At 39.2% G+C, this 25,500-nt stretch overlaps 1 protein-coding gene across 8 annotated transcripts in view; it reads right to left on the bottom strand.

The window, feature by feature from the left end:
• Nucleotides 1-4,176: 4,176 nt before the first annotated feature.
• The window catches only part of CDC42BPB (CDC42 binding protein kinase beta), a 93,812-nt gene continuing 72,488 nt past the window's right edge, over nucleotides 4,177-25,500 (bottom strand). Inside the window, exons 22-38 of one of the 8 annotated variants that reach the window (XM_085317400.1) lie at nucleotides 25,302-25,391; nucleotides 24,773-24,862; nucleotides 24,248-24,353; nucleotides 22,646-22,782; nucleotides 21,933-22,072; nucleotides 20,293-20,374; nucleotides 17,269-17,485; nucleotides 16,791-16,853; nucleotides 13,461-14,057; nucleotides 10,716-10,813; nucleotides 10,519-10,603; nucleotides 10,247-10,364; nucleotides 10,021-10,138; nucleotides 9,534-9,719; nucleotides 8,782-8,890; nucleotides 8,598-8,668; nucleotides 4,177-5,916 (exon numbers count right to left, since the gene is read on the bottom strand). In XM_085317400.1, the coding sequence (XP_085173526.1) occupies nucleotides 5,785-5,916; nucleotides 8,598-8,668; nucleotides 8,782-8,890; nucleotides 9,534-9,719; nucleotides 10,021-10,138; nucleotides 10,247-10,364; nucleotides 10,519-10,603; nucleotides 10,716-10,813; nucleotides 13,461-14,057; nucleotides 16,791-16,853; nucleotides 17,269-17,485; nucleotides 20,293-20,374; nucleotides 21,933-22,072; nucleotides 22,646-22,782; nucleotides 24,248-24,353; nucleotides 24,773-24,862; nucleotides 25,302-25,391 (2,439 nt within the window). In that variant the 3' untranslated portion in view covers nucleotides 4,177-5,784. Of the gene's footprint in view, nucleotides 5,917-8,597; nucleotides 8,669-8,781; nucleotides 8,891-9,533; nucleotides 9,720-10,020; nucleotides 10,139-10,246; nucleotides 10,368-10,518; nucleotides 10,604-10,715; nucleotides 10,814-13,460; nucleotides 14,058-16,790; nucleotides 16,854-17,268; nucleotides 17,486-20,292; nucleotides 20,375-21,932; nucleotides 22,073-22,645; nucleotides 22,783-24,247; nucleotides 24,354-24,772; nucleotides 24,863-25,301; nucleotides 25,392-25,500 lie in introns of all 8 variants that reach the window. The other 7 variants (XM_085317403.1, XM_085317399.1, XM_085317401.1 and 4 more) reach the window with 7 other exon arrangements.

Here is a 25,500-nt window from a genome sequence, read left to right as displayed (position 1 = left end):
GGAACGGCGCGGCTCGCGGCACCGCCAGCGCGACTGCCCCCGTGAGCAGCCGAAAAGCCTCGGCTCCGCACCCGGCCAGCGCGTGGCTGCGAGCCCGCTGCGAGCCCGCACGGACGTTCGTGTCGGAGGCGACGGGGTTTCGGGAAACGCAGCAGATATTGCAGAGCGGGCGCGAGGGAGGCAGGCGTCCCTCTCCGCGCAGATCAGCGCCGGCTAACCCCGCCGTACTGGCGTGTACGGATGTGCTGCTTGCAAGGCTTCATTTTTAAAATGCATTAGCAACTCGAGGTCACTTACAATAGAGGCTTTAATTAAAGCAGAGATCAATTTTTGTCAGTGTGCTCGCAGAGCACACGCTGTACTTTTCCTCCAGGACCCACGTTTGCTCGCTCATACAACGAACGTTGCAGGGAGGGGGAAGTTCTGACAAAAAAAAAAAAAAAAATGAAGCAACAGAACCATTTTGCAATGCCAGGGGCCAGCAGCTGCTGGAAAAACAGATGTTGCCCTACTGCTTTGGCTTCCTTGCCGGTGCAAACACACAGGCCGTGGTACGGGGAAGGTAACGCAACGGGTTTCAGTATGTAGGAATCTCTCTTGGGAGTCTGCACAAACAAGGAAATTAATTTGCAGACATCTTTGCATTAGATCAGTCAGTGCATTAGATCCCTGGTTTATGTTTTGGGGGTTGTGCGTGGAACATGCGAGCACCTGATGGCTTTGTTTTGCTCTTAGTCCTGAGAGTCAAGGATTCCTACTGTGACAGACTAATGCGAAATGCATTAGTGTTAATGGCAAGAACGCAGGAGCCATTGGTTCCTAGGGTTTTAGAAGAAAAAGCAACTTGCTCAATATTAATGGACATCAAGTTGCATCATTGTGTCAACCCTCAGCATCTCCCCAGAGCTCACAGAAGCGGTGCAAACCTGAACTCAACAATGCACTTTGCTCAGTAAACTGCACCAAGCAGGTCTCAAAATATCTCAGAATCTACCAACAAATCTGGCCTCATCCACTTTTAAAATGTGTTAGCAGATCCGTTTAAAATGTTAAACGGACGTGGTCTGGCACTCCTGGGATCAGAGCTGGCTAAGCTGCTAAAGGGTGGTCAGCAGAGCAGTGGACAACTCATCTCACCAGCACTCGCTGCTCAGCACTTGCCCATCGCATTGCTGCTCCTCACGAGMATACAGAACAGGGACTGCGTAAGAGACCGAAGAGCAGGCTGGCTGCGAAAATCCGAGGGTTTTATCTATGATAAGGCAACCAATAAAGCTGCATAACCTGCTTAGTCAGGTGACAAAAAAGTGCTGCATCTTATTGGGGAGCAAGGAAAATGTTTACTGCAAGGACATGGAACTGGCTGATTTTTTGAGTTCATGTTCCTCCTCTGGTTGAATTGCAGCATTGCAGCTCCCATTTGTTAATCACGTCCTGCTGTATGCTGCTCCTGTCCTCAGCTCACCCCAGCTCTAATGGTATTCTGAACAACACTTGCAACTGAGATGCGTTATCCCAACACTTAGCTTTCTCTGACACCCCCACAACCGTCATGCAGCTAACGTCTAGTCTCATCATCACCCTGTATCCCTTGGAAGCATGTTTGGGGGGCGGTTCGCAAGGGAGCACCTTGACTGTGCTGCCTCTTTCAAATTACTGTGCCTTCCCCTCTGCCTCCCCTGCCTGCTGACAGTGCCCCACGTCCCAGACTGGAGCCCCTGTGCCCCATGCTGCCACTCTGCCCACTGGCTCCAAGATGCTTTGGAGCCCAAGGCTCTGGGGCAGAAGGTCTCACCCTGCAGCAGGGTGCTGCTCCCCCTGGATCACCTGCACTGGGGGAGGGTGGCAGCACCTGCAGCTTCTCATCCCTCTGAGCAGCCTGGCAAGGACTTCTCCAGAGAACCTTACTACTACGCAACTGATAGCCAAGGAGTTGGTGCAGGGGACTCCCAGCTGCCTCTTCTCCTCACTGCCCACAGGAAAACATCTGGTGCAGAGCCTGTTTTAAGCAGAGGATGCAGGTAAAGGTTAGGAGCACAAAGCTGCTGAGGGGAGATGGAAGTTAATCAAAAAAAACAGAGAAGTGGGCTGAGTTTATTGGGGCTGACCAGGTGGAGGAAACTCCTGTCCAGGGAAGTGGTCCAGGCTGCCACCACAAGGAGAGGCCTGGGCAGGTAAACACTACTTTCTGCCATGTCCTCCTTCCCAATGCTTGCTGAGGGCCACTTGGTACAAAGCAGGCAGAATACAAACCAGAAGATGAGATGTGCCAGTAGCCAGGCATACAAGATTGTCAACTCTCRCCTTTTCTTTTTAAATAGGCTAGATTCAGCATCAAGACAACATTCATGATGTGACAACTTCCTTTAACTGCTACTTGCTTAATTCTCCTAAGGGTGCATTTCAGTTCTTATGGTCATCCCTCAATGCTCCTATTTCTTAGTGCTTCAGACTGCTTTACCATTCCAGGTGCCAGCTATTAAAATATTTATGCATCTGATTCCTCCCAAGGATGCCTAATTTGGCATTGTGGAGAGTTAGGGTGTCTAGAAGTTCAGCATTTCCATGCTGAAGTTCCCCCCAGTGACTTAGTTGTTTTAGGCACTCATCATGCAAGCATAAAGCATTTACACGCACACATTAGTGGATGGCATTCACTTAGGAAGCAGTTTGTTCCCAGAATATCTGTAGACAGAGATGCTGGTAGATGTTTAGGTCTTGGGCAGCGAGTGACACCAGGAAGCATTCCAAAATACTAAACCTTTCACATTGAAAAATCTGTGTAAGAAGTGACCAGAGTTTTCTGATGAGTCCAGCTCTTGGAGAAGTTTGCTGGATCACCCCAACCATCACTGGCAYGACCCTACATAATGCCTCTGTGAAAATGGCTTTGGCACAGAAATCGACAGAGAGCAAATTAGCCTCCTGCCTTGCATAAATGAATTTCTTACTTGYGATACTAGATTAGTAACCTCCAGGGAAAAAAAAGCACACTTTTGTCAGAGGAATATTTCAAATGAGTCTTGAATTTCCACTTTTCTGAAGTTCTCCTGAGGGTTTAGAAGGACTTTTTAGGTAACAAGCATTAGAAGTCATAAGGGAATGGAAGATTTGAAATGGGCTACAGTGAAGGACTTGGGGAGGAGTTCTGCTCACAGCCAGATTAAAAAAAAAAAATTAATATATTCGTGCTAAGCAATTCATTTGTTTTTCTAGAAATGTTCTCATGCTTAAATTATAAGCAAGCTCTGGCACTGTTGAGTGCTGTGATTTAATACTCCCATAATTAGAGTTTGTTGTCATCCAAAGTCCTTACCATGCAGAGAAAAATCAGCTCAAGAACAGCAGAAATGTTTTTAAAAGTCAAAGACTGATCAGTGTGAATACTTGTCAGAATGTTTCTGGTACACTACCTCAAATCTCCTGTCAACTACCACCTACCCTGATGGTCCAAGCCAACCAGCCAGCCTCYTGGCCTTGCCCAGTTGGTTTGGTCAAGCATGGAACAGCAGGACCCAAAATACTCATCCAGGCCTTCTTCACTAAGATAACCTGAGGTAAGATGGGAGAGAGTAACAGAAAAGTAATCTGGGTATATTTAGGCACTCTGTAAGGGACAAGGCAAACCAGGACATGTTTGCAAAGGTTTTGGCTCTGCTCTAGCTATGACAAGTTGCACAGTGCTCAAATGTTCAATTTTGAAAATCCTTCATATATTGGGGGACAGGGGAGGTGCAGACATCAGACACCCTATTCAAACACCGTTCCTTAATATGTATGTGTTTCTCTGGGATTACTGTTTTGACAACAAGCATCTTTAGTACTTTATCACACTTGAGATGTTTGAGAGGATCCTGCAGCCTCCTTACYATGCCTCAGCCATAAGGAAATAATCATCTATATCATTTAAAATGAATTCATAGGGCCAGCGACTCAATGAAATGACAAGTAATGCAGAGTGCAATTTCAACGCCACAGTCCACTTAAAGAACTCCTCTTTCTCCYGAACAGGCATTTACATACAGAAACACACACCTTTCTTGCAGCGTTCAGGTATGGAGTTCAAAGTATCTTTTAGCTTATGTAAAATTTTCAAGTGGCCGAAGTGAATTTATTAGGARACTAAAGCAAGCATCAACGGTAGACTGTTTTCACACGTCAAGACAGACAACTATGAACTTTAAAACCTCCCTCTTCTGCTTTATTGACAGGTAAATTGTTCAAAAATGTTCTCACAATTCAATAATTACAAAGACTTAGACTTACATTAAAAAAGTAAAAACCAGAAAACCCCAAAGCAGTAGTGTCCAGCTCTAACTGAGCCCCTTTATCAATAATCTGAGAAAAAGAGCAAGTACTGTCGAACACTTAACGTAACAGGATTAAATGTTGACTAGAACACTCAGTTTAAACTAAAGATAAGTGCACGTCCTATACAGTGTTTCAGAAAAGAACATTAGCCATTGGTATATCATTAGCCCATTTAAACCAAATTTTAAATAAGTGACATCCAACTGTCATAAAATTGGCACAGAAGGCACACTAGTGTGACAATGACAAACTGGATATGCCAGCCACTGAATTAATTACAAGCTTTTAATGAAACATGGTCACAAATCTTTGATTACTAAATGTATAATACATGGAAGCAAGAGATTAAATATACACGCAAAACATCACCACTGCACGTGGGCCATAGCAAAATATACAGGAGTGTGTTGTGCATTTTTCTACATGATCAATACTTGATTAATAATCATGGGGTCTTCATGCAGGTGAGGATACAATTAATAAAAAAAGCAGCACCCTCAGTTACACATCCTTCACGTTCCAATTTGGTAACCAGTAGACTGATGTTTTAGTGATAAAGTCCCTTAGATCAAGCAGACTTCAAGGGCCATGTGTCCACAAGAAGGTTTGCTAGCTAAACAATGTAGTGTGTCTTTACACCCAAAAATCCAGGAGAAGATTTCTCAGAAGGAGATAGCAGGAACTATGAGTAAATTTTTTTCACAGCAGTAATTATCAATATTTTAAAAGCTCTGACTAATGATTGTGATTGATGAGGACTAAAAAGCAGGGTAACTGGTAGTAGTAGTCCTATGTACAAGACTAAAGTTGGTAGAAAGATAGAAAGACAGTTATGCAGCTGAATATGTAATGGCTAAATGATTTAAAAGGCCACAAAACTATAACCAACTTTTATTTCACTTCTTGGTGATTCTGTTGATACTGGGAACAACGTACGCTTCCTAGCATTCTCCTTAAGGGTTAGGAAACAAACAGTTATGGGAAAAAGGGAGAAGTATATTTATCTGAGGATGTAACTAGACCTGCTTGCATTTCCTATTCAGAGGTCTAAATTGTGTCTAAAAGGATTTCCTGCTAATGAGACATTACATCATTCTATAGAAAAATAATATTCCTGATATTGTAGCAACATTATCAGTATCTCTCTCTATTTCTTTTTCAGCATAAGAATAAGACTATTTACTGGTGGCCTTAAATGCTCCTATGCAATAAAACTGTGTCACAGCTGTGCAGAAAGGAATCAACCATAACTGAGCAGTGAACAATTCTGCATAAAAAACTCAATCACTATTTAGTAAAGAATTTTCTTCATTTCAATAGTTTGTATCTACAATCTGGATATATAATTATTCTTGTACAACACTAGCAATTCAGTGTCAGTCTTGGCACTAGCATCTGCGACAGCTTTGCCCTGCTCTGGAATACTCCATGGAGCAGTGGATGATTGAAGCCAGAACGGTGAGAACTGAAGTGTTATGCATCACAGGTTGACTGGTCCAGTCCATCTAGTGTAAGCTGATTCCTATGAGGAGAGTTGGGACTTGGGGGACCACTTGGATTTGAGCTGTTCGATGGAGTAGACTGTTTGGTGGAGTCTGAATCAGGCTGTTAACAAAAAACAYAAAAACATTACATTTATTTAATATCAACTCTTTCTACTCAAAAACTTTTGAAGCACTGAAAGGCAAAATTAGGGAGCACAACACACATGAAGTACTGTTCATTAAATTAATTTCAAAGCTAAACAGTAATACAAATGCTTTCATTATCTTCAACGAGCGTTAGTGCAGTCCTGGAGGCAGTGTTTTGATGTAACATGAATTATGGCAATGTATATGGAAATTGCTCAGACCCCATCTCCTCTCCTTTAGCCACTGAAAAGTGTTTCTGATAGAAAACATTTATCTATCTATTGTTGTGCAGAATTTAAAAGCAATTTAAATAGCCAAGGAATTCAATCATTGGCCAGGAAGGCCATGGTATCCTTGGGTGCATTAGGAAGAGTGTTGCCRTCAGGTCGAGGGAGGTGATTCTCCCTCTCTACTCAGCCCTGGTGAGGCCTCATCTYGAGTACTGCGACCAGTTCTGGGCTCCCCAATACAACAGAGACCTGGAGCTACTGGAAAGAGTCCTGTGTAGGGCTAYGAAGATGATCAGAGGGCTGGAGCATCTGCCCTATGAGGAACGGCTGCGAGAGCTGGGCCTCTTCAGCCTGGGGAAGAGAAGACTGAGGGGGGATCTTAYCAAYGTSTASAARYACCTGAAGGGAGGGTGTCAAGGGGAGGGGGCCAAACTCTTTTCAGTTGTCCCATGTAACAGGACAAGAGGCAATGGGCAGAAATTGAACCAAAGGAAGTTCCATCTGAACGTGAGGGGGAATTTCTTCACTGWGAGAGTGACRGAGCACTGGAACTGGTTGCCCGGGGAGGTTGTGGAGTCTCCTTCTCTGGAGATAGTCAAAGCCCACCTGGATGCAACCCTAACATGTTCTAGGTGACCYGGCTTGAGCAGGGGGGTTGGACTAGATGATCTCCAGAGSTCCCTTCCAACCTTACCGATTCTATGATTCATATAATATGTAAACAATTACAGTGAAATTGTGCTCAGTTTGGTGAGAAGGGAGGAAGAAAGCAAGCATATGAACTATTTACTGAACAGTGCCAGCAACAAAGAAAAGCATGTTAAGTGCATGATAAGAAAGTGAAGGTTGCTAAGTATTGACTAGAAATCTTGAAGAAAGATGTACCTACTGAAGATGMCCCCCAGTCAACATCTAATAAAAACAGTCTATCTCTCAGTTACTTCCCCAGTGTTAGACTGGTTGTCAGATATTTGTCTCCAAAGCCTGGTCTTGCTTCAGCACGATGGGTGGCAAGTTTCACACTATTTTGCTCAGYTACAGCTCTGAGCACTACACAAATTCACAGCTAATGAAATAAGTCACAGGAAAAATTTCTACCATTGCAGTAAGTTACTTTCAGGAAAGGGAATATATATTTGACAAATCTATTGAAAAGTGACATCCTTGAATAATGCTGTTCGCAAGATTTTTGCATGGCTCAAACAACTACAAGATCACCTATAACAAGATTATCTTAATGATAAACAATCCAGCTCATGCTGTGATAAAGCTATAACCCATCGGAAAAATAATATAAAAYCAGAAGGTGATATCACAGCCTTCTTTTAAAAGTTATGAGCTACTGTTTTTTAAATTTAAGAAGTTCTAAGAAATTGTAAGGTCTACCAAAAAAAGAAAACACTAAAAACTCTCAGTACCTACCGCTACTTGTGCCTACAGAGGGAAATTATAATATGGAACATAACGGAACTTGGGAAGATGCTTGTAGTAAAATGAAGTCAACTGAAACAGCCTGCCATGACCACCTTTGAAAATTCAAGACAGTTTAAAAAAAAAAATGCCTTTGTTTAGGCACCCACATTATAACATGCTGCTTTTAATTGTTTGCTTAARATGACAAAGGAAGTCAGTGATATGGCTGTGACTAGAACTCCAGACACTTCAACTTAGGGTGTACTAAAGGATCTTGCAAAGGTCCAGTTTCAGGAGAGTACTGAGTACACCATTCAAAATCCGGATCTTTACATGTGSCTAGTCAGACAACAAAAAGCACTAAGAAAATGCAGAGTTCTTGGTCCAGAAGTTTGTCTCTTACTGATACTGCTCAGGTGGCAAAAGCTTGAAAAGCTTGCAAGAAGCTACACCCACGTCAAAACAAGACCCCCCCCAAAATCATACACCCGTTCTCCTCAGACTCAGGAAAGGACAGCAGCTTTGTGCTGTCAGGAAGTTTTCAGGTTGGTGACAACTAGCACTTACAAACTTGCAAAAAGTGCTTTTATGTATTTCAGAATATYGTTCCTTCTGAAGTTACAGGACAAGTTCCTTAGGATCGCACAGAAAGCTATCCAGCTAGCAGCATTACTTTGCTGCTCTATGCTAACAGCCCAGAGAACATCTTTAGGGGCTTCAGGGATACTTTATCGATTAGTCAGATTTCCCTTCTCTACAAAGCTTAATTTGAAACACAGTCCATCTTAAAATATCATCATAAAAAGATATTTTYACTAAAGCTTTGCTTTAGTACTGGCTTATGTAGTTTACAATCAGATGTTACATGCTGGAGAAAACATTTGCAGAAGAAAAACATCTCCATAAAAACATGATCTTTACAAAGTATTTCCTCAGATATTTAATATCTTGGAAAAAGAAAACCTACAGCAACAAGATGTTGTCAGTCTCCACATAATAAAAACCACTTTACCTCTTTGTCAAACTCCTGATCAGGATCGGACATACTCCGGGAAGGAATGGCTCCTCCCACATCACTGCCACCTGCAGAGAAAGAAAAAAAAAAAAMMAAAARRAAAAAAAATAGAAACAGTTTTACACATTTGYTGAGGCTGTAAATTAGAGCTTAGAACTGACAAGCTTGCTTTCAGCCTTACTTGATGAGGGCCAGGAAATGTATGTTTTGTTTCTCTGCTGCTGCTGCTGCCGTGAAAGGTTAGCTGTAGAGGGACACGGTTTTTCATCCTGGGCAGCAGGTAAAACACTCTACAGTAGAAATGAAACATCTTGTTAGCCAGTAACAAAAGCTGTCCAGTTAAGGCTTCTTTCCCACGAAAGCTCTACTGTGCTTTTGAAGCTATTGCAACCAGCATTGGTAGAAAAGCTCTGAACTTACTTGACTACATCCACATATTTTCAGAAACAGACACAAACCCTGAGAAAGACAGAGAAAGAACTAAGCCCCACAGCAGCCATGCTAGACACTCCTCCCACCTGCTGGAGACAGAAGCCACTGAAACCTGTCAATCAGTAAACCCTCTACAAGGGGGCAGTGAGGGCACCAACAGCTCTGCTTTCCCGATTCTTTCTGCTGAAAGGACAGATACATTATCCTTATCTGGGCTAGCTGAGAATGACAAGAAAAAACCTGGCTAGCAGCTATAAAGTGGAAGGTATAGAACATAAAAGCATCCCTTTGACCTTACTCTCACAGACTTGACACTAAAGTAGCTCACAACATGTTGTATTTGTTACATCCAAAGCCAAAAATAAAGCTATAAAGCATTGCAACTCACGTGCATATTAGTACTCATCTTCCCAGGCATTAATATTTCCCCTTTCTGCTCTAGAATTGGTGAGGTGCCACAGCACACCATTCCAGTTCCTAATGGTTTGTAGCTATTCCTACCCTTGCTAGGGAAGCAGAGGAGGGACAGGAAGAGGAAGAAAGCAGAGGGGAGCCTTGTAGTGAGGAATGGTCACTCTGGAGAAAGATTTCAGCAGAGACAGGGCTCATGTGATAGACGTGCTCAAAGCCTGTTGGAGGTGATATCAGAGTAGAATGTCGAGAGGATGAGGGGGAAGGAAATTCATTCTATTATTTTAAGAAGACAAACAAGAAAAAAGGAAGGAGGAAAGACTGATTATTTATAAAAGTACTAACAAACTCCTGGCAATGATATCTGTTTCTTTTAGTGTCCCATTCTTAAGTCAGCAAACAGTATTTCCTTGAGCAGGATTTAGAAGCACTGTACATCAGGAAGGTTCACTTCTCTCAAAATGATTAGAAGAATTTGGCACAGAGAYGAGAACTGACCCCTATGTAGCTCATCTTCACAGTTTTTCAGAGTAAGAACAAATGCACATATATCCCTCTCCCTTTCAAATATATTTACCAACGGGAGGTCCATGAGAACCTGCATTCCATCTCCTGGTCCCATATGAGCCACGTGGTTGAAATTTGTTGGGTTAGAAATCATCTTTGACCTTAGCTCAGGGTCTCTAAGCATTTCCCTGCGGGTAGGGGGGTGGGGGGGAAAGATAGAGGAAGAGTGATTTTTACTATTATTATTCTCAGTCTCTGCATGTCATCATGCATTAGTTGTCTGATTAAATTCTTACCGCCTTTGTTGTAACCGCTCTTCCTCAGGAACCTTAAATACAAATCTTCTTTTGCTCCTAGTTCGAAGCATTTGCTTTTTGCTGTTGTCAGATGTTTCCGGTACACTGAGGACAGCTCCTGCTGTAATATCACAATGCAATTTTACACACATAGGTACATGTTGATCCAGAAGTATCCAATACAAGTTTCATCTCATGTATAAGTAACATTGCTTAAAATTATCTAGTCACTTTGGTATCACTTTCCCATTTCTGTCTTGCTCAATACACACCTGCAAACTTGTTCTTGAAATATATTAGTCTTGGCGGCTCACAGTTAAGGAGATTTAGTGTTCCATCCATGTTTAAGGGTCTGATCTGTTTTGAAAAAGGAAGAGGCAAGGAATTAACAAGCCCAGCATACAGTGCAAGGAAACTTCTAATTTGGAATTAGTCCAGTCAAGTTCTACACTGGAAGAAAACTACTTACCCTTCGCAGGCCAATAGTCTGGACCCATTCCATAGTGTTAACATCAAATACATCAACACCATACTCGCTGTACACTGTTACATATGAAGAATTACAACCTGCATATTTTAAAAACAAACAGGAAACGATAATGATGTTTCAGAAATCTAGAATTGACATAAATCTGAGCAAATTTTAATAGTTACAAGTTTKCCACTATGTGTAAGATGCATTAAAAGCACTCCCCTCCCAGTCAAACTCTTTCAMACAAATATTTTGACAATAAATTTGCTACAACTACACCAGCATCACAGATTTAAATTTGATCCTTTCAGTATTTTTAACTTCAAATTATGATTTCATTAAATTGCAAAACGGCAGCTGAAGTTTCTGAATGCATAATAAATTTGTTATTTGGTAGGAACTGAATAGCCTGTTTGAGGCTAGCTTTTCTAAACATGCAAGACCGCAACACTTTGGAAGCATAAACTACATCTACTGTGTGCAGGGGGAAAGAGAAGGTAACCATCTGTGAGGTGGGTCATGAAGTCATGCTGCAGAGCTATTTTARAATTCCTTCCTCTTTGGCTAACAATTATCTAGTTTTAGATATTCAAGCAGGGGTTGCWGCCACCAAGTTAACAGGAAAGGGTCACAAATACATAAAGCCCACAACCTGCTTTCTCTTTTAAACTTTTTTKCTTTCCTTGAAATAAAAGGTGTCAGCAAATAACTATTTTAGCTCAAAAGAAAAGAAAATCAAGAACTATTAYCACTCTTTGTATCAACATGCTTTTCCTCATATAAGGATTGCATCCTGATGTAAAGAGCAGTTACTAGAAATTTATGGATTCAACAGAAGAAACTCAGCTGAGAGAACTGCTTCGATAAACAGAAAGGGAAAAACACAATAGAATATTTAACGCATTACAAAATCGCCTTTTGAGAATTGAAATAAGATTTCAGTGGCGTGCTCTTAAATTCCCTCAAAGACAACCTGGGACAGCTACCATGAATGTGCATCCCAGAAGTGACTTAGGGTTAGCTGCCTGTTATACGGGGTCATGGTTGGCTTGAATGTACAGATGAAGGGATGCCAGAGAGCATCAGATGTAGACACCAAATGCCAGCTCAAAGGCAAAACCAGAACTTACCAAGTTGATGAGCTCAATCAAGTCTGAACCGCGTCCCAGAATGTCTAAACTGGGCTCACCCACATTACAGCTTCAAGACCTGCGCTGCCTCCAAGCACTCGCACTGCACCCCAKCTAACAGCCCTACAAAGCCTGAACTGGCTCAGCACAGCTTCAACACCACATGGTGTAACTGCAGCCGAGACAGACTGCCCAAGGTAACACAGCAGAGTATTAAAACAGAGCTCAGTCTCTCCTTGCATGAAGTGACTGAATAACCTACGAAGGTCTCCATCATTCCATAAGCTCTCTCAACAACACTGTACTCTACTGTAGCAGAAACTTCAACAGGGAGAGAACTGTGTCTACTTCGATGATCACCTGATGGGACAGTTAACAGGAAGGAAGGAAAAGCCATCTTCAATAGTGAAAGACACCAGGACTGAGGAAGCAGAACAAGGCTAATGAAAAGGGAAATAATCAAATTTCCTTTGGGAATGGACGTAGTTGATATTACTACAAAAAAAAAAAAAAAAAAAAAAACGCCCAGGCCAACGCCACTCAGGATTGCATATGCAAGAATGGCATTAACAGTTTACAGTAAAAACAGATTATAATAATAGCAATAACAGACAAAACAATCAACTAACATCTCTACTTTGCTGAAATACAAAAACTATAAAGCTGATTAAGGAAAAGGAAACACTAGCTTTGGCTGATRGTGTTTTAAAGTAAATTTGTGACTATTTTCTTTCCTTTCATCTTTGCTTTAAATTTCTGCACAGAACAAGGTAAAGCAGGTAAACAATTTCAGTTCAAGACAATTAAAATAAAACAAACAAAATTAATCAGGGCCTAGCCTGATTAAACCAATGAGCAGCTAGCTGCTCAGCGCACTATTTAAACAGGRTATTTCTTGCCTTCAGTCACTCCAAAAACATTAACTGCTATTTGAGCTCCAAATAGAAAGCTAGGTTTTATCATGAACTGCCTTTGACTACTGAGCCTGAAAAGAATCCCCCAACATGCTTCWGTACTAACTAGCTGATAAATCTAGGTTCCTGAGAAGAGCAGAGTAATTGAAAAATTGCCTTTACCCACCTATTTTTTTTTGGAAATTTTCTCCTTAAAAATAAAACAAAAATGAGTGAATTGCAACTAGTTCTGCCTTGTATTTTGTTATTTTTATGAACCTTTTGAGTCACAGTTACATCTGATCTTCAGCTTTCCATTTTACTTTCAGTACAGGACACACAAGACATCCTAAAGACAGCTATACTTTTACGCTCTTCAGGAGAGCACATATCTTTACAAAATTTTACAGAACCAGCAGTCTTGTACTGTCCTGCATTCAGGGCTACTCTCTGTTAAAGAGATTTTGTGTTAYGTTATTAATTTTTCTGTGTCCTATAACCAGATAGAGCTTCTTTTCTTGTAACTTTCAGGATCTCTGTGCAAGAGATTGCCAAGTCCCAAACCATCATCAGGAAGAACTATGTAGCCTGGTCACTCATCAAAACTTAAAACTGTAGATATTGAAAGACAAACCAAAGCAAAAATAGAATACATGCCGATTATTTTTAGACAAGTAAAGCAGCAACAGGGATATGGCAACAGAGAAACATATACATACTACAGGCAACAGGAGTTGCAGGCCACATTAGTTCCTGCATGCGTGACCTTCGACCTTGTGAATCGACGTATATTCCCATATGGCTGAAGCAAAGCAGGTATTCCTCATTACTGAGCTCCACAGCACAAAGGGCATCAAAAGACTGCTGTGAGAGGAACATAAGCGAGGGGTCATTAGGATTTACCAGGTTTATAGATTGTCCTTCTCCCTGGATGTTCAACAGAGAGAACCCAGACTGGTAGCCAACACAGAGTTTGTCCTTGAACACTGACATCCACTGTACAGTCCCTGGAGCCTGAATTTCACTGAATTTTTTGTGGAAAGGTTTAGTTCTGTGAATTTCATAGCAAAAAACCTGTCGCTTGATAGCCACAAACAAACAAGTTGAAGAACTTTTCTTCAGGGTTCCAGTTGTAATCAGTTGGCAGCCTTTAGTTTCTGCAAGCTTCATGTCAAAGCTTCCTTCCGATCCGTCCAGAGAGGCCCAGGGGTAGAGGTGGACATGGTGGTTCCGACCGCAGATGAGGATGATGATCTTCTCTTTGGGAGCAAGCTCGATCTGGTACACCTTCTTACAGTCAGCAGCTCGGACTATCACTGCAAAGAGGACAAGAGCTACCGTAAGCTAAACAAYACAACTATCAGGCCAAGAAACACGGCAGTGTTACATACTGGTGTCAGAAAATGAATTTAAACACAAATGCATCCCCAGTAAGAAAGAGCACTCATTACACACRCCCTAGATGCTCCTTTATGAATTTTCAGAACAAAATACGCCTGTAACTCTTTCACTGATACAAAGTCTCAGCAACACTAAGCAGGAAAAGGCTGCTTAACTTCTAGTAAAAGGAGAAAAAATATTATAAATAATAATATTCTTAACATATCAATACACCACAAGATTAACTTCTGAAAATGGTCTCCTATTCAGGAAAAATATTGATATCTTTAGTAAATTACAGCAGAAGATAGAATTGGGAGAACAAAAGAGGAAAAATACAAAGTATTTAGTGTTGAGAACTGAAGACACAAAATGCTGTATTGTTAGAAACGGTCTCATCCCAATACAAAAGGCAAGGAAATATGTGGATTTTAAATACCTAAAGGGAAAGGAAAAACAAACAAACAAACAAACAAACAAAAAAACTATATGTCCTGGAGTAATGGTAAGTAGCAACACGCTTAAGTTACAGCAAGGGAGGGTTAGCACAGACACTAAGGAAAACCTAGTAAGTAAAGTCTAATTAGGTCATCTATGGAAACTGGGGCATCTTCACCCTTCGAAGATTTTTTCCCAAGAATGGGTTAGGTGAATCTAATAGGGTTAGGTACATCTTGTTCTACCTTTGGGATAGTGGGGATATTAGCATTTTCAGGAAGCCAGTATTTCAAGTGATTCAAATAGAAAAGACTAAAAAATTCCAAAATAGGAAACAATGCGTAATATACACAAGCCAGTTAAATTAAAACACCACATTCACTTATCTGTTGGCTGAATGTATTCAAAATATTCGTGAATCATAATCAAAACAAGAAATATTAACTGGAAATTATATGCATTTTTTTCAGTAATGGTTGAGTAGATTAGCCAAGTACCAGAATCTGTAAACTTGTTACAAGAACTTGACCGTTTTGTTTCACAAAACCAAGTGTTTTCGTGGTTTTTCCACCAAGCTCAAACACTTCAACAGATGATACAACTGAATATATTTTCTACAAAATAATCAGTGCTTGTACTTTACCACAGAGAAAAAAGATTTTTCCCTAGTTCCATTTCCAGTGTACAGTTCAGTCTATTTGTCAAGAACCAGTTGACATGCTGACCAAAGACCCTTGATATAAGCATCTGGCAGTTAAACACTGAGAATAACTGTCATAAAATAGAGACTACTGTTCATAAAAATGCTATTAACACACAGATGTTGCCCCTAGAAAACTCAAAAGAAGCATTTAACCTAAAACTAAAGCTGACAAGTTGTTTTCACTTTTACATGTGATACAGTGATGCAGATGATTGTTCCTTTCTAGGACAGGCTTTCCAGTTAGATGTAGAATTTGACTACTATTAAAAGTTGTATTGAAATCTCTCTGGCATTTCTTGCCTCTAAAGTAGTTATATAAATATATATATATATATATATATATATATAATATATTTCTTGTCTCTAAAGTAGTTATTATATCTAAGTAGTTGCAAAATGGTGACCACTGGAAGTATATTCAAAGGAATGGCATTTATTACTGCTAAAAAAGAATTTCAAGAATCTGACATCTGCACGTATAAACCAGTTTCTCCTAGAATTGGGCAATAGCTTATTTTAAGCAAGAGGAAGTAATAGGATTTTGCTTTTCACCTCAAAACCACATTTCTGACTTTAACTCAATTTTTACTTAGTATGTCCAGTAAGTTTTTAAAAACTGTATTCACTGCTGTATTTTACGTTGAAACAGGAACTTTACATACTTCCATCAAAATTTTAGGACATACCATTTTTGAACTCTGACAGTAATTAAAGAGAGACATACAGGTTTTTTCACAGGAGGCTGTCACAGTAATTTATCTAAAGTTGGCAAAGAGACCCAACATTGCCAACAATAGATGCCAACAAGTTGGCATTTATTACTTTTACAAATCTGTATCACTGACCTCAACATCCCTAAATCCCAGATGGTTAAAGACAACAGAAGAACCTAAGCTTAGAGGCGGTGAATACAGGTGAAGAAAATATTAAATATTTTGCTAGAAACAGGTTGGTCAGACAGCAAAGGCTGTTAGCTCTCATGCCATGAAGAGTAGGATTTAGTGTCCTCTAAACTTAGAGCAGCTTAGGAGTTATAAAAAAATATAGTTCTGCTCAAGGAATCCTTGGCTGCTTATGAAGACAAAAAGAAAGGTAAAACTATTATTACCTAATGGTAACTTCAAAAAGGATATCAGAAAAGCAGATTAATTTTTAATCTGCATCACTTCTTAACGCTGCTCTGTTACTAAGTGCCTGACTATTCACAGAGCATCAGCTGCTGTAGTGTGTGCTCTGAGTACTGAAGCGTTTTGTTATCTGCTGTGGAAACAAAGTTAAGGTGAGAAATGTCAGAACATGCACTGTAACTTGGCTRACTGCCTGTATTCAGCTGACTGGCTGAAATTAATGATAATGACCAAATTAGTGTTTATATCTCACATTCACTTTTCCCTCTCATCAATTAACTGAGTGCTTAGTACTCACTATACATGAAAGGCTGTTGTGTCATCTACATTCAAACAGCACTAAAAGTTATGGTGCTCATTATTCAATATGTAATTACTACATACATTATGGCCTATCTTACCGTCACGGGTCACCTCTATCACATACAGTCCTTCTTCTGAACCAATTGCTATTCTATCACGATCTAAACAAGGAAGGGGAAAAAAACCTATTAATTCAGTTATGTTTAATGTTATCTTTAAAACAGATCATTTCCTTTGAACASCTAGAAAATTTCTGAGCAAAAAGTAACTGAACAATCTTCAACAGAAAATCAATTTTGCTTAAGTTTATGCAGTCTACCTTTCAAAGGTATGTTATATAAAATATACACTGTTTTGCTAAAACAATCTGTTAATTAACTAAACAGTACTATTTACTACAAATAGTTGCAGAAACTTGAGTATTAATGCAAGATTAGCATTTCTCCATTATTAAATTCATACGAAGGTATTTAATCCAGACAAATTTATTTCAAGGCATCAGTATTTTCATTGCAGATGCCTACCTAAAAGCTCTAGCAATTCATACGTACGTCGTAAAAGTTAAAACAAACATACCTACAATAGCAGCAGCTAAACTTGCTTTAATAAGAGGCAGTGTACTGTCATAGGCTTCTTGTGGAATATGCACAACTTGGTTTTTCAGCCTGTTTTTGTGCAGGATAGATTGCAACCCTTCTAGAATTCCAACCCACTTTCTCTTCTCATTTTCATTTTCCGTCAGGATCAGCAGAGAACAAGACTTTGAAGGCAAACCTAAGAGAGAAGCTGTCACCTTTTAACAGATAGAGAAAGTCAAATTAACATCTAGCAATAAAAGTCTATTGTCATCAATAAAATATACTTTACAGAGCTGTTGAAAGTAAAATGCACTTTCGTAACAATGTTACAATATACATAAATGGTATGGTAACACAGCACGCACATAATATGGTCACAGAACTTGGAAAAAATGCACAAGCTTCACCATTTTTGTTTAAAAATACTCAGTCTTTCTTAACTGTTGTGAATCCTAAAATRTGGGAAAGGAATACTACATTCCTTCCTACAATTACCATTTTAATACATGCCAGTAAAAGGCTACTTCCTGTTCTGAACTGGAATTTCATTAGTACGCAATAATTTTTTCTGAACCCTCTTCCCTCATAATTTTTAATAACTTACTGAAAATGAAATACATGCTTCGAGTCAGATGCATTTAATGCAACCGTGCTGATACAATCTATTCTAGATTTTGATTTTGCTGCTCAGTTCTCAAAATACATGTCCAGAGAGAAAAGCAATTCATATTTCATATTTATATTTCATTAAAGGTTCAGAAGGAAAACATTCCTTTGAGAGTGAAATATTCCATTCTTCCCTTTTCCTAAGTTAAAATAAAACCACAGTGGTTTCATCTAATTTTCAGGGAAATTATCCAACAGATCTCCAAGCAGAATGCATTCTGAACAGGAAAACTATCCAGGAACCATCTGCTGGTCACAGTACACGCTTATTAACCCTTTATTTTAGCTTGTGTCCTGTATGAAGAAATCATGGAAACTGTTTTCAGTCACAAACAGGGCATCAATCAGTATCAGGCCTCAAAACATTTTTTTAAAATAACAGTAGTTAAATAGAAGAAAAACCCAGTAGTGCAGAACTGAATGCTGTAACTATTTGTACGTGGAATAAAACACCTTCAGTCTATATGCCTGCATAAGAAAAATTACCATAAACATGGATGACATGGTTAGGGAACATACTCTTCCTGAAAGAGTAAATTAAGCAAGGTCACTCACCTTAAAGAAAATAGTCTGCAAATAACTTTGGGATAACGAGATGTGAAAGACAGAAATCCAGAAGTAAGATCAAAGTGTARTAGGAAAGAACTGACTGGCTTGCACTGGATCATAGTCTGTATTACTCTGCATCAGACTTTGTACATGTGCAGAAYTGTAACTAAATATCAACATTTTAAAGATGGCTGTAGGCATAATGGACAATATTTCTACATTTGGGGGGAAAAAAGGAGACTTCAGCTACAGCTCTCTCTTTGAAGCACTGCCACGTAGCACTCCTCCATCTTTTCAGGGTGGTATCTTTTATGCAGTCAAGTCTGAAAAAATGGTCATAATATACCTAGCCTTATTCATCATGCAAAAATCTCATATTTGCTAYGAAACTCAAGTCTTTTTAACTCAAACTGCTAACTTACGGAAGGATCTCACCTACAGGCACCAYCTACTATTACACAGGTTAAAAATTTATCTATGGAAGAACTTAGACTGCACAGTGCCTGGATGTTAGGATAGCCTAACATCTAGCTTTAGTTGGTTACCACCGAGAGATGTTGGAGTTTTAGACACGTTCTTCCTTTTCTTGATTTCATGCAGGGTCAGAGGTGGCAATATCTTAATGTTTGGCAACGTTCTGGTGTTGGTTTTTGATAGCAGAAGTTCCAAAACAATGAAGATCTGTCTTTGGTGGGCCAAAGGACCATATCTTCTATATAGATGATATAAACTATTTTTAAGATGATATAAACTATTTTTAACGGTTGGGTGTATGTTATTCTATGACATTATGTCAGTGAGACACGGACTTAGGAGACAGGATGTTCAGAGTGAATTACATTTAATTAAGAAAATAGATTCTCTTGTATCAGATGTCACTGGTTTCCAATTGTAGGAATTCCTTCTTTAGAAGAGGACATAAAACTGAGAAAAGAGACACACTCTTAGCAATATCTTCTCTGGTCCCTGTCAACAGGGGATCTAAACAGATATTCTCACACAACATGTCYTTCATTAATTCATCAAATATCCTTAGTGTTTAATAATCTGGTCAAACTGTGGAGACATTTAATGATGTTCATTCACACAAATATTTTTATACGAGGACTGTCTGACAAAAGCTTTTTCTCAGTCAGATGCCCTTTCAGTTAAAAAGGGCAGGCAGAAATTAGAGTATCAAGTCACGCAGGCTATACTGTATGGATGCCCTGATCTTGAACAAATCAACCACCGTTCTGCATTGCTCATCTTGTCCTCAGAAGTCCTTTCCCCACAATATTCAGTATTTGTTAAYCTGAGAAGAGGGTAGGCAAATCTAAATTAGAAAAACATACACCGAGAAACCAGTAAGAGGAAAAACAAAGTTGGAGCAGTGAATGATGAAAATCCACTGCAGAAAATATTCCCACAAAATAGCTAGCAGAGCCACAAAAGTATCAAGTAGTCAAGACATTTCCTTAGCAAAACCCTAAAGAACCAAAYGAGTGGTAGATCAGAGATTGCAGCTGAAAACAGTGAGAGTTTCTGTATTTAAATTCAATGGATTATAGTTACTGGTTATTAATATATTTTTCTACTCTGTTACAGCATTGTCCCCAAAGCTGTCCTCTAGAACTCCCAACTTTGAGTACTGTATCACTTTTATACACRTTTCATCATCTCTTATAAATTCTAATACTTCTGCAATGGGAAAAAATGAAGTTTGCTTAATACAGTAAACATTACATATAGATGACATACTTCATAATGAAAACARAACACTGGTATTTAATTTGTATTTTCTTTAAGAATGAATTGATAGCCATACCCTGAATATACAAGGGACATCTTTACGAGTTGCATGTATTACATCTGATGCCAGGACAGAGCTCACACAAAAATCTTCATCTCTAGTTAAAGAAAAGAAAACAACAGAATCATATACATATGCACACAGGCATATATACTTGTGCAAAAATTAAACAAAAATCTAACTGATATTGCAAATGTTTCAACAGGCTGTAATCTTGTAACACTGCACAGAGGTCACAACTGGGATTACTGCTTTGTTATGCTAGGAACTGTTCTTGACCCAAAGAGCTCAAGCTTTAGTTATGATTCTACAGCATTCAGTACATGTAACTCAGTCCACCTGAAGTCAAGTGGACTGCCTTTGGTTTTTGGTTTACTGATCACACCTATTCTACAATTAGCAGCAAGAAAATTGCTCTTCCAGCCCAGCAGACACATTAGAAATGAATAATTCATACCTCAATGTGTAGCAAGAGAGGGGCCTTTGGAAAAAAAGAAAAATCACATAAAAAGCTCTTGGCAACATAATTATAGTTTGTGGGATGCAAATAAGGGTTTTCAAAAYGACTAGATTTTATTCTCTATTACAGTAAAATAAACAGACATCAGAACAACTTTTGCATTTCACAGTGCTCCACCCCAGAGGGCTTGTCTACACAAGCCTATTTAACTGCATATGACCAAGCTGATCACCATAATTGCCAATTTTAGTGCAAAGATTACACTAATGCCTGAAACTTGCCCACACTAGAATTCATAGTAGTTGTGGTTAATGTCTATTAAAACATCTAAGGATCCTCAGAAGACAGACTCAAAGAAGCAGCTACAATCAGCAGAGAAAGCATGGGACAGTTAGTACACTAACTAGCTTGGGTGCTTCAAGCAATGTAGTGATATGAACACTGTTATTTGCTATACATCCACACTTCTTTTCCTGCTGCTGGCAGGTCAAAGGGAACCATCGGTGCCAGCTCTCAGAGAATAACTGGGAAAAGAATACCAATACTGGTACAACTCCACAGCAATAGTGTTCAGAAGGTGCTTGTAAATGCAAACTTTATACTGAACAGAGACAGAAGACACTGTAACAGTATAGTAGGATATTACACTTTCTTGACRTTTCAGTAAATTAGAATTAAAAATTCTTGTTTACTCTGATAAATATAAGTATCAGATCTTTTTTAGACGAACATCTTTTGTAGACGATGTTCAGTGTTAAAAAGTGTTTCATTATGAAAAAATGACTTGTATGAGGATGGAAGTTTAGAGTCACACTGCAAATAAGTTGGTGCTTTTCTGAAGACTACTTAGTTTCTTTTTAATGTTCCTGAAATTCCTGGCCATGGGGTGATGTGTGACTCACTATTTTGCTCAGAATGCATGGGAAGGACCAATCTTGCAAAGCTTTTCCATTTTCCATTTGGGCATACAGAATACTAGGAAAGAACATGCTAATACTATAATCATTTCACTTAAGYGGCTTATCATTTTTGTGCCAATTCTTTCAGCCTCAACTTAGCTGAACTGTGTGCTCAGAATACACAGGTCTTCTCAGACAAGAGCTCTTATGATCCAAGTTTCTTGTGTTATCATAAATAAATATTCTTGTTAAGGAAAAAGTACACAGGATTTCTACTCTATCATGACAATACAAACCTGAGATCCAAGACTTGACTTGCAACAACTCCAGGCTGCGTGGATTTCCCTTCAGGCACATCATATAAGAAGAGTTTACAGTCACAAACAACTGCATAAGCTCTCTGCCACCCTTTCTTAACTCCTGTAGGCTTCGGAACCTGTGTGTAAATAACTGATTGCTTATTACATGGAAATCCATAGAAGACACAGGAAGAAGGGACATTTAGTAAAGCTCATATTTACATTAATGGAATCTAAATACACTTTACTTGYCCTTCAAAACTGAGTGGAAGGGAAAAACAAACAAAAAACCCCACAAAGAACCAAGCAGTATTTTTCCTCCCTTAAGTTCATCTATTATCTGTTTCAATTTAATAAACAATGTATTCCAATAAACAATTTGGTCTGTACCGTCCACAAATACAAAAATAGGACAATTTACTTTTTCTATTATGTTTACATCAACTATGACAGAAATCTTCCTTAAAGTAAGTTTTCTTCTGGCACTTCTGGTAGCTAAGATGCCCAGTCTTCAGCTGTTCTAATAAAATCCACTCTTTCTTGCATATCTAAAGCTGTAAGTGCTGAATACACTACATAAATTGCACAAAAAGCCTTAAGGCTTTAATAGAGTTTATGAGATGTTTAAACATACTGAGAGCTTCCAAACTACATAACTGTAAGTGAAGTTTAGCATTGTTCTCTTATCCAAGAACAAAAGACTCTGTTACCTTGACRTAGCCTTTATAGGCGGTTCCTATTCCTCTTTGCACATCTACTCCAAGAGGTCTCTTGGCTTGCTCAGGGGGTATTGGACAGACCTGAGGTGCACTATCCTTGCAGGAAACATGGCATGCAAATGAACACACTAAATACAAAAGAGAAAATCCACTGTGAAATGCACATATGAGTCAATTGTAACAGGAAATGAAAGTGGTCTACTCTCACAAACAGCAAATCAATTAATTATGCTGAAATTGCTGGTCAGATTTTGCAATAGCTCACTACACTAAAGGAATGCACACACCTAGATATTGTATGGGACAGCCAGGAGAGGGAGCAGGCCAGAACAGTCTGCCTGGCTTGTTCTTGCAGCCACAATCTGCTCCCAGCAGGAGAGCTGAGGGTTACACACGAAGCACTGCAGGTGCTCACCACAGCCACATAATAAATTCACCTTTTTCAGAAGGTGTCGTTATTACACAGGTCACAGAACAGGGAAAAGCTACAGAATATAGCCAGTTCCACAAGCCTCCAGAAGTGCAGGCATGGCACCGCTATATTTTATGGTAGTCACCAGTASTTAGAAGAGAAGAAATTAGGGAAAACAAGTGATAGGGGGTGGAACATGGTGAAAATTTTGTTCTGCTGGAGATATGTCAATGTGATTCTAGTTTGTTCTGTAGCTATCAGAATCTGGAGTAGAAAGGCAAATGGGAAAATTCATGATGCAGTATTTAATCAAAAAACATAAGTAAAGACGACTCAAGTTCACAGATACACTAAGAAAAAAAATACTGTTTTACATCTTTTTCTGCAAGTTTGGAACAAAGTTCAGAACTGTCAGCAACATGAGAAAACAAGGAGCCCCAGGGCAAGTGCTGGCAGAGCAGTAGGTGCTCTAGAGCAAAAAGAATTGACTATACCCCTGCCAGGAACATAGCCCTGAAGGGCCAATAAAGCAATTGGGACATGGTGCTGAAGGTGTCAGTGGAGAGAGTGCAACTAGCAAGGACTAAACTAGGCACAGAGATACAAGAAGATTACTTATACTGTAGCATTTTGCATAGATTTGTGAAATACTTCTGACTTCATGTGTTTAATCAAGGCATAGATTAGTATTTTTACAGCAAAATATCCCCAAATGCTCATACTTGCAGTTCAGTAGTGACACATGCATCAGAGAAAGCTTTCTAAATAAAACTAATAGACAGCAAGGCAGGCTAAAGGCCAAAAAACTTAGTATATGCTCTCCCCAGCACCAAGTTCATGATCAGCATAGCAAAAAACAGAATGTTCCAGATTAATATGTTACCATAGTATTCCCACAGCCTCTTGTGCACCATTATACATTTAGAAACCCTCCTCTCCCCAGCTCACACTATTATCACACTAATGGTAGCAGAATTAGCAGTGTGAACAGACCATGAGAGCTTAAATTCATTTTTTCACTTTAAAAGCTGATGATGCAAAAGAAAGGAGAATCATTCAGTGGTAGCCACCTCTCTAGCTTCTTGACCAAAGAAATTATTGCCTTAAAATATATTGATGTTTTGGGGCATTTTTAGGGGGAATTGCAGATTACTGAAAAACAAAAAGGTTAACTGACTCACCATCACAGGCATAACCTTGTCGAACTAATCCCACCATAAGAGAGGTGCAATGACTACACTGAGTAGGGCTTGTAAATGACTTGATATTGAGCTGGTGAGCTTTAGGCTGAAAGACATGTTCAGGATAAAAACAAAAATTTTTCAGTTTCTGTATTTATGTAATGGAAGCATCTCCCCCCCGCCCAGTGCCCCTCTAATATACTACACCGTACGTTCTGAAATCTGAGCTTCTTTTAATTAACAACAGCTTGTAGAAGGTGCAAGAAAAAAGTAGCATCTTTTATTTCCATTTGCAGAAGACACTCAAACCCAATCATACAACCAAATATTTTTTCTGATGCTCCTTCTGACAAATCAACACCGATCAAAACTTGTATTTGGGAACATCTGATTAAAAACATAGACCTAACAAACAAGCAACACATGACAAACCCAAACAGGACAAGAACAAACATGGATGGCTAATCTATAAATGATAATATCTTTCCTTAGTTCTTCAAAATAACGTTAGTACAGTCCCCCTACCTTTGGTACAGCTAGAGAAATGGACTGAATGGTGGGGGAAGGAGCAGCAGGCATCCTCTGAAGCCGAATTGGTTCCTGAATCACAAAAAACTGTAATTGAGCAAAATGAGGCTTCAAGAATTTGTTTTAAAATTGGGGTGGCAAAGCTTATCGGTTCCCAACTCCCCCTTTTTTCTTCTTTAAAAATYATAAAAAATTTAATTGTCGTAAACATTGCCATTCTGATTTAATCTGATTTTTAAAAACAGATTGTATTTTAAAGCACTCACAGGAAAGCCTGCACACTAACAAACAAGCAGCAATACAGAAAACATAGGAAAATGAGAAACATCAACATACACAGAGCCTGGAAAAGGTTTCGATTGCAACTGTCCTCAAAGCAGGTGCAATTAACACTGACACATTACAAATAAGCAACATTCAATCCTGCTTTTTCATAATGAATGCTGCAACATATATTTATAATGATCCACATATACAGACACTTTCTAGTTAATTACTCTTCAGGATAAAATAACAGCTGCCTTACTTCTTGTTGTTGCTCTGCAGTTATAACTGMAGTAGATGGTGAAACTTCTGGTTTGGGACCTTGTGTTTCCTGCTCACTAATAGAACTGGTCTGAAAAAGTGACAGCAAACAAATTAGATTAGATACCACAGATTTGATGAAAAGTTCTCACACCAACAGAATAAAATTAATTTCCAGGAAGCTACAAGTACTATCTCAC

The sequence above is a fragment of the Rhea americana genome, unplaced genomic scaffold, assembly GCF_003343005.1.
Source record: "Rhea americana isolate MKP2758 unplaced genomic scaffold, rheAme1 scaffold_5, whole genome shotgun sequence".
Classification (NCBI taxonomy): Eukaryota; Metazoa; Chordata; class Aves; order Rheiformes; family Rheidae; genus Rhea; species Rhea americana.
This window is presented reverse-complemented; position numbering and strand designations above follow the sequence as displayed.